This window comes from Cariama cristata, unplaced genomic scaffold, assembly GCF_000690535.1.
Source record: "Cariama cristata isolate BGI_N322 unplaced genomic scaffold, ASM69053v1 scaffold28792, whole genome shotgun sequence".
Lineage (NCBI taxonomy): Eukaryota > Metazoa > Chordata > Aves > Cariamiformes > Cariamidae > Cariama > Cariama cristata.
In genome coordinates this window covers 10,692-19,511 of record NW_009602565.1, presented here as the reverse complement: position 1 = coordinate 19,511, position 8,820 = coordinate 10,692, and the positions used below count along the sequence as shown (strand labels likewise).

General features: G+C 50.0%; 1 protein-coding gene across 2 annotated transcripts in view; it reads right to left on the bottom strand.

Moving 5' to 3' along the window:
- Positions 1–1,732: 1,732 nt before the first annotated feature.
- Positions 1,733–8,820, bottom strand: part of PTPN6 (protein tyrosine phosphatase, non-receptor type 6) — a 15,768-nt gene continuing 8,680 nt past the window's right edge. The window contains exons 4-15 of one of the 2 annotated variants that reach the window (XM_009694828.1): positions 7,349–7,571; positions 6,522–6,638; positions 6,242–6,355; positions 5,734–5,830; positions 5,248–5,327; positions 5,007–5,156; positions 4,756–4,887; positions 4,320–4,474; positions 3,957–4,024; positions 3,402–3,553; positions 2,575–2,672; positions 1,733–2,454 (exon numbers count right to left, since the gene is read on the bottom strand). In XM_009694828.1, the coding sequence (XP_009693130.1) occupies positions 2,346–2,454; positions 2,575–2,672; positions 3,402–3,553; positions 3,957–4,024; positions 4,320–4,474; positions 4,756–4,887; positions 5,007–5,156; positions 5,248–5,327; positions 5,734–5,830; positions 6,242–6,355; positions 6,522–6,638; positions 7,349–7,571 (1,495 nt within the window). In that variant the 3' untranslated portion in view covers positions 1,733–2,345. The remainder of the gene's footprint in view (positions 2,455–2,574; positions 2,673–3,401; positions 3,554–3,956; positions 4,025–4,319; positions 4,475–4,755; positions 4,888–5,006; positions 5,157–5,247; positions 5,328–5,733; positions 5,831–6,241; positions 6,356–6,521; positions 6,639–7,348; positions 7,572–8,820) is intronic. The other variant, XM_009694827.1, reaches the window with a different exon arrangement.

The window sequence follows — 8,820 nt, the reverse complement described above, 5'->3', positions numbered from 1 at the left end:
GTTTGTACAGACTGGTAGCTGCTTCACCTTGCCAGCTCCCAGGCAGGTATGTCACCTTGCAGGCACATTGGCCATTGCCACTGCATTACAAGCTACATGGAACAGAGTTCAAGGTACGTCTCATTCCTTCGCTTTTCTACCTCTTCCCCTATCTGGGTTTGTGCTCTAAACTGAGAGGAGAGAGCCTGGTCCTAAGATCCCCCTGCCAAAGCAGGGGACAACTACAGCTGGACTTTTAAAGTGCTCAGCATGGTCCTGTGTCAGACAGCTGATAGTGGTTGATTGTGCAGTTATCTCCCACATGGGCCCTAGATGTGGCTCAGACCAGACAAAATTCCCTGTCCCGCATTTCCAAGCGTTCTTTGTCTGGATCTTAGGTCACTTTGTGACCTAGCTCAATCTTCCCTAAGCGGGACTGAGCTTTTCCTTCCATCAGCTCTAACCAGGTCCTCCTCCAGGACACCTGAGCCATCTTTTTCTCTGAGTAGCAAATGCCCACAGCCTAAGCAGTACCTTTACCCATATATTAAGGATTCCCCAGCACGTTCTCTGCAATCTAAGCCAGCTGCCACAGAAAGATTGAGGTCTGCACTCTTTAGCTGTGGCTTTATCCAAATTCTCTCAGCATTCTCTCAAATGGTTCCTGGGTACAGTTCACAGCCTGGGGCCTAGTTTTAACTGGCAAGGCTTTCGAAACTATGCTGAGTCCCATTCTGACACCACCAAGGATAAGCTCCAGCACTAAGGGATGCTCTCCGGCATTCACCAAATGATGTAAATAGCAAGTGGGAAGGGACCTCTGAAGGTCTTCAGTCCAGGCTGCTGCTGCAAGTCCAGCACTAAGGGATGCTCTCCGGCATTCACCAAATGATGTAAATAGCAAGTGGGAAGGGACCTCTGCAGTCCAGGCTGTTGCTGCAAGTGGCACTATTACCAGCACTAGGTCAGATCAGCTGTGGCTTGGTCCGTTCAAGTATTGGAAACCTGTGAGGACAGAATTCCCCCTCTGAGCATCTGTTTGAATGCTGTCTGATAAACCCAGTCTTAGTGTTCAACCTGAACCTCCCAAGCTGCAATTTGGGACCATTGCCTCCGGTTTTACTGTCTGCCACTACCATCATCTTACCACCCCTTGGTGTAGTTGTAGATGGGAGTAGCTTACCCCTCAGCCTCCTCTTTACCAGACTAAACAATCCAGCTCCCTTAGCCCCTCCTTGTAGGTGACTGACTAGTATCTGTAAAGACACAATGTGGCCATGCTCTGGTCTACCTTCTCCATAACGATGAAGTTTCATTTCTACCCAGTGACACCTAGGGAGGAGCAGTCAGGCACTACACTGTTTACTGAAGCAGCCCTTGTGACTTACTCTCCAGCTCAGGTTGGATAGGATCAAAAAGACAGATGAGGCAGATGACAAAATAACTACTGATTGGGGGGCATGAGGACAACTTTTCCAGATGCCAAAACTTAAGTGCAAAAGGCTGCATGTGAGTTTGTCACAGCTAACTTTCTGTGCTCAGACTTACCTGATGACTACCAACACTCAATCCTCACAGCAAGGAGCCACCGTAATCGGTCACAGGTTCTGTTCAGGAGTCTGAAGGCTGCGGGAAGTGATGAAATCTAAGCTGGAGCCATTCTTGTAAGTCTTTGCAGAGCTGCAAGTGAAGCCAGGAGTACAGCTATACTCAAAGAGAAATTATAGAAAAAACCTTTTGGGACTCAGCATTCAAACAAACACAAGTTTATTTACAAACAAAAGAGAAAACATGGCCATCACATCAAATTCTGGTATATTTACAGCATCCAATTGAGGGGTCAAATAGAAAAGGTATTGTAGGGCAGAGGGTTGGTATTAAGGAAAGTGGAAGTTTCCTGTTGAATTGCAGAGGAGCTGAGCCGAAACAGGCCAAAACCTTTAAAAGCTGAGGCTTCGGGGAACACTGACAGGCTAAACTCTAACTCACAGCAGTGGGCAGAGATGCAGCTCCTGTAAAGAGCTTCCGTAGCTCTTCCTGGAGAAGTCCACTGAAGCTGACACAGCAGAGGTGAGTTTGGGCCCCAGTGCTCCACGGGCAAGAGAAAGAAGGGGCATGATTTTTGCCTGTTAATGAACGATGAAGGGGCAGCAGGAGACTTCGCTGGCCTGCACAGGCAAGGGACAATGAAGGTGAGCTGAGCTGGGAAGCAGTCTGGTTCAGGGCGTTGAAAGGTGGCGCGGAAGAGAAAGGGAAGACCTAGTTCCAGTCCAATAATGAGGAATGCAAGACAGGTCAGCCTGGACATGAGCTTCAGTCCTCCACCCCAGGTTCAAAACCCCCATGGGGCTACCTGCAATGTATGCTTATTTTTTCTTTAGTGAGCCTTTCAGCTTCTTCTCTGAGGAGCGCTGTTTCCGCACCTTCTCCTCCTTTTTCCCCAAGTTCTCATAAACCGTTGACTCCTCTTTCTGCCTGTAAGACCAGGGAAAAACAAGGGAAAAAGTGAGCAAGAGGAAAAAGCCAGCTGAGCCAGCAGGAAGACTATTGCCAGAGGCAGGCGTAGCTGTGCCTCTGGTTTAGGTGAGCTCTTACTTGGAGGATTTTCGTGAAGCCTTGGCATGCACGTTCCTCACTGCAGGGGGGTAGGCAATGTTCCCATACTCGGACTCATTCGGCTTGCCTTTCTGAGACTACAAGAGAGAAAAAACAAGCTGAGAAGAGCATGGCCTGGGAGAAGCATGTGAGGCATCATGGAAGAGTTCCGGCTGTTTAACCATGTGTCATGCTAAGATCTCAGTGGAGGCTGGTGGATTGCTGAAGTCCTCAGGCTCAGTGCACTCTACCCACTGCCATCACAGAGGCGAGCAGCAGGGATGTAAACGCATTCTTGTAGAGGGGTGAACCGTGGGGCAACAAATTTCTGGAGGCGCTGGAATGCCTGAGAGTGCCACGTGTCAGCTAAAGAATACTGAACAGGTAGCAGTAGCTACTGGATGCTGCCAGAGGCTACAAGGAGAGACAAAAGATGCCACTTATCAGCTAGCAGGAGAAAATCCTGCAACTTGCGGAACCAGGATGGGAGAGACAAAGAGGAAAGGAGAGGGCAAAGTCTTTGCCTGTCCTAGATTCAGCTTGTAACACAACAGCACTTGGTGGAGGCGTTATATAGAAAGTAGTTGAAATAATTGCATTAAAACTTACTGCTGTTTAGCAGTTCAGAAAGGGTTGGAACTTGAGCTGCTAATGTTGTCCCCTGAATTTTATGAAGAGGAACAGGGACTCAAATCTTGGTGCACCATTGTAGTCTATGTAGGTCCCAGTGCTAGCTTAAACCTTGGGAAACAGAGCACTGGGGCTCAGAGCCAGCACCATGCAGGGCCTAGACTCACAGGACAGGAAAGTAGAGTCCCCTTTCTCACCTGGATAACTTCCAGCTTTTTCTTGGTTGTCTCTATGAACTGGCAGATGGCCATGTAGATGAACTTGTACTGGGCCTCCGTCTGCACCATCCCTGAGCGTTGGGCCCTCACCATCTGGATGGTCTTCTGGATGTCAATGTCACAGTCCAGCCCTAGCAAGGGGCACCAGAAAAGCTTATGGATGTGTTCACTGCCCCCCTCTCCCAATTCTCCACGGAAAGCAGTCACAATGGAGGTCAGTCAAGAAGTTTCCACCTCCCTTCATACTGTTTACTCCTGTATGGACCGCCTATCCCTCCTTCCTGCTCAACATCCTTCAAGTCTGGCCCTGGAGGAAGAGCCAAGCTCAGGTAAAGCTGAAGCCACAGTAAGTAACTGGCAATGGTGCAGAGATCCAGCAGCTGCCACATAGCAAGGACAGCACAACCTTCTCAGGGCTGTGGCAGGATCTCTCCCACTGACACCTGATAGTTTTCATCCATTTGCAGCTGGACTTAAGGGCACAGCCCGACTGGGTAGGCCAGTTCACTTCAAGATACTTTGGTGTCCTCTTACCCTTGGTGGAGATTGTTTCCACTATCATATCAATGACGATGATAGTCCCAGTGCGGCCAATCCCAGCACTGCAAGGAGAGGACAAGCAGAGGTCAGAGCAATACAGCTCCTGAAACAAAATGCAGCTGCTTCTGGGGAAGGATGTGGCACTTGTAGCAGCTGTTCAGCAATGCCACAAAAGTCACGGATTCAAAAAGCAGAGAGTTTGGTTTGGGGGCACCGAAGAGGAAAAAGCAAATGACGGGGCTTGCATATGCTTCATTTGCAAGTCTTGGGGAACAGCTGGTGCAGCAGAACACACTTGCTGTACCTCACCCTAGATAAAGGACGGAGAATGTTTCAAACCCCAGCCTCTGTACCAACCTGCAATGCACCAGAATAGGCCCTGCATCTGGGATGCTCTCTTGCTTCTGGTTTATTTGGTCGAGGAAGCTGAGGACTCCTCCTGGCTCGCTGGGTACACCGTGGTCAGGCCAGCTCAGGTACTGGTAGTGCCAGATCTCACGCACAGCCTTACCCTGATAATAACAAAACACCCCACTGGTAAAACTGCAACCCAGTCCTATCCCTGGCCTCTGTCCCAGTGAGCGGTGGGTCTGAAGCCAGAGGGAATCTCTACCTCCTGCACGCTTCTTGATGATTCCACTAGTGTGATTCCAGCCCAAACCAAGTGGGAACAGCAACCCCAAGAATGATACAACAGCAGCATCACCACAGCACCCAGCACTTCCCAGCCTTAGACGTACAGCGACTGTTAGACCCATGGGCTCGATAACAGCCCTCGACCAGGCACACTCACGTTATCCATCGGACACACACGGAGGTGCCGGAGTTTGTACTCCAATGCATCATGCTCCCCAGCGTTCTCCACAAGATAGGGACCGTATTCCTTCGTGCTGCCCACCTCTGGCCAGTAAGGCACACATTTGTTCTGTGTGGGCAGAGAGGGCAGGGTGAGGATGGGCAGAAGGCAGGGAAGAGAAAAAAAGCAGAGCAGTTGTTGAAAGGGAAAAGAGGGCAGCCCCAAGACACCTACAAACTGCTACTTACCCGCCCTTTTTCTACCTCCCGTGTAGTCATCACAATAATGCGAGTGTTCTCCTGCCACACCATTTGCCAGAAGTCATTGACTGTGGCATCCAGGCAACCCTGGCTAGCGATGTAGGTCTTGGTGCACTCATCGGGGCTGATCAGGTTGTTCTGAGTGTGGACAGGGGAAGATCAGGAGGGCTGCAGGAGCAGGCAGGCCTTCCCCTATTTTGGGCATACAGTCATCTTTCAAGAGTCTCACCTTGACATAGTTGGCATTGATATAGTCAGATCCAGGTATATTTGGGTCCCTTCCTTGGAGGACAACTCTGGAGTGATCAACTGGGGATGCAGTGAAAGAATAAACAGAGCAATGAGATACTCTGTGCCCAGCCACGTGAAGCTCCTTCACTGTCCCACGCCATGCTACCCAGTGCATGTGGCATGCCCTGTATTTTCACCTCTCTTTCTCTGGGGTCAGACCAATCTCACCCTGTCCTCCCATCTCTCTACTCCTATGATGGACCACCAGAAGCTAATGAGTCTGATGCAACCCTGCCTCCTTCCTTCCAGGACATGAAAAGGATGTGACCTCTCTCATCAGCTCTTAAATCCTGAATGCCGCACACCTTGTAACCCACTCAGGAGGATAGAGCGAGCTGAGGCAGGGCCAGGGATGACTCGGACAGCTCTTCATTGCCTGTCTGTGTCTGTTTGGGTTTTTTTATAGTGGAGAAGGAAGACTCACAGGGCAAGATGTTCTTGTATCGGTTCTTGCTCTTGTTTTCAGGTCTCTGACCCTCAAGACGGTCAAACAGCTGCTTGGCTTCCTGTTTTTGCAGACTCTGAGAGCAGAAGAAAGAATAGTCATGGCAAGATAACAATGTATGACTGGGAAGGTGGGCACTCAGAGGAACAGTGGTGACTCTGGGGACACATGGGCATGCTTATGAGGGAGCAGAGAAGTGAAAAGCAAACCTAAGACTTGAAAAGTCCAGGGTTCATGCCCTTACTGTCTTGGTGAGTCATTCTTCCAACCATGAAAAACTACATTTCTACCTCACTGGGTTCACTTAAAGATGACACTCACTCCCCAGAGGAATTGGTTCCAAACAGACTTCTTTCAGAGATAAATTGACAGGAATTTACAAGACACCTGAGAAGTTTTTGTCCAGGAAGAAATCAAGGATGGCAAATGAGGTGGTGCACAGGTACTTCCCAAAAAGCCAGAATAATGTCCCCCAGGAGTTTCTTACATCAAATTCCTCCCAGAATCCAGCCTTGGATGTCTCCTCAGATAGACTCTTCTTGTTCAGTTCCTGCACTCTATTCTCAATGTCAGCAGCATTCACCCTGGTAGCATAGTAGGGCTGGGGATGGGAAAACACAATGGGTTGGCATGACAGAGAGATGCTGCTGGAGAGCGAAGTCTCCTCTGTGTGCTGTGGAGAAAAGCAGGAGAGGGACACAAAGCAGAAACAAACAGCAAGTGGGTCCCTCCAAAGGATCCCTAAGAACAGAGGAAACTGGATTTACCTGCTTCAGGTACACAAAGGAGCCAGACACCTCCTCAATTCCAGTCTTCTTGAAGTGCTCCACCAGATCTGCCAAGCTGTCAAACGTTTCAGGACCTCCAACTGTGTAGCGTCCATTCTAAGTGGAGAAAGAACGTGTAATGTCCTGTTCATAACATTCCAATAGACAAAACTGATAATGCTAAGGGAAAAGGTAACACTGGGGTGCAAAGCCGTAGGCACTACCCTGTGCCATCTAGAAAAGCATCTCCTCTGGCAGGGAGGTCAAACAGTATTTTGCCCTGAGAACACTAAGTTCATAGCATGGTGAACTGACTCATGTTCTCAGTGGATGGAAGCCCAGAGAAGATATATTGCCCTCAGCTCTCATTTAAGGTCAATTGTTTTCTGTCTTTGAAATCTCCCTCCACTCTCTGCATCATCACACACGAAAGAAATAGGAGACCCTGCGACAGCCAACTTGGCAACATCCTTCAGACTAAGTGTGGAGGCCTAGCAGATGCCCCTCCTCCTCCTCCATGAGCTTTTAACTCTTTTGATGAACTTGTAATTAGATTGTGAATCCTCCTCTCTCTTTCACCCCAAACTCCCTGTAGTGGAGTTCTTGGTCACGCTGAGCCCTCTTTCCTCCTGTGTCTGAACACCCAGCACTGCTCATGGTCACCCGGGCTGGGCCGAGGACATAAGGAACCTGCAAGGTGACAGCACTTTGATCCAAAGTCAAAAACACTGCTGGTGGTAATCAAGCTGACAGGGCCCATGCTTTTGAGGACATAATCAGCAGAGACATATTCCACTCCCCTTCCTTTTGCTCTCCCAACTGCTCACCTCACACATGATCTTGATGTGCGTGACTTTGAGTCGGGCCCCAGAGGCACTGGTTGCCCCAGCTGGTGGAGCATCAGACCCAGGTTTAAGCTGGTCAGTGAGGACAGACAAGACAAAATCCCCAGGTTTGCTGAAGCTCTCCCGCACCAAGAAGGTCCAAGGGGTGCCTTTGGCCTGGAGAAGTGACTCAGCTGCAGAGCCTGACAGATGCCCATGGTACCACCTAGAAAAAAACAAGGGAGGGCCAGGAGACAGGTGGAGATGCAGGTAAGTGGATGCCCTTGAGCTGACAAATGAAGGACAGCAACACTGGGGAAGGGTGAGGGAGGAAGAAAGGAAGAGGGAGACGGAGGGAAGGAAACAAAGGGAGAAGCAGGATCTTGGGAAAAGCGGATGAGACAGAAAGAAGTAGAGAGCTGGCAAGAAAAGGAAAGGGCAAGGGTTGAGATGGAGGTAGAAAGGACCCAGAGAGCGCCAGAGGACACAGTGGGAAAGCACCAAGCATGACCCAATTGTGTGATACACCCAAGCACAGGTAAGCAATGCTTGTTGGTTTGAAGAACAGTTGAGGGAGTGTAGTCCATGGGTTTCAGCACCTCCCAGCACTATTGGGATTCTAGCCTTACTGCTGCAAGGTGCTTCGGAAACTCAGGCACCAGGGAAAAAAAAATAAACCCCCAGTACATCAGAAACTTTCCCATTGGATTTAGCAGCACCCAGATGGCTGTGTTGAGATCAGCTCCATTAAAGAACCATCCCAGTCACCTCTCTTTCTGAAACTCAGTCACCTCTTCAATCGAAGGATAATCCCCATTCTCTTGGCACATCACACCGCAGCAATCAGCCTAGCCATGGGAGTGCAGCCCATATTCTGCTCCTGGTACTCATCACTGTTGTTGATCCATGTGCACGTTCCTGTCCCCAATGCAAACACCCAGTCAGCAGCTCCTTATCTCCTCTCAGCACAAGTTCAGGAGCATCCTCATTTGACTGAGGTGCTCTCTGCCTTGCTGCAGGACTGGACCCAGGGCACAGAGGGACACAAGCGTGGTGCAGATGGCACAGCTGGTGCCAATGGTAGAGCTGCTGCCAAGCCCCTTCCCACCTACAAAAGTCTCTTGGGGTGTGTGTGCCTGCCTGGTTGGATCTCACTGCACTGTGCGGTGAGTGTAAGTGATGGTCTCCAAATCACAGAATCGATGAGGTTGGAAGCGACCTCTGGGATCACTGAGTTCAGCCTCTGTCCTAACACCACCATGCCAACTAGACCTCACTGAGTGTCACATCCAGTCTTTTCTTAAACACCTCCAGGGATGGTGACTCTGCCACCTCCCTGGACAGCCCATTCCAATGCCCAACAACCCTTTCTGTGAAGAAATGCCGCCTCATTTCTAGCCTGAACTTCCCCTGGTGCAGCTTCAGACCGTGCCTTCTTGTCCTGTCACTGGTTGCCTGGGAGAAGAGACCGACCC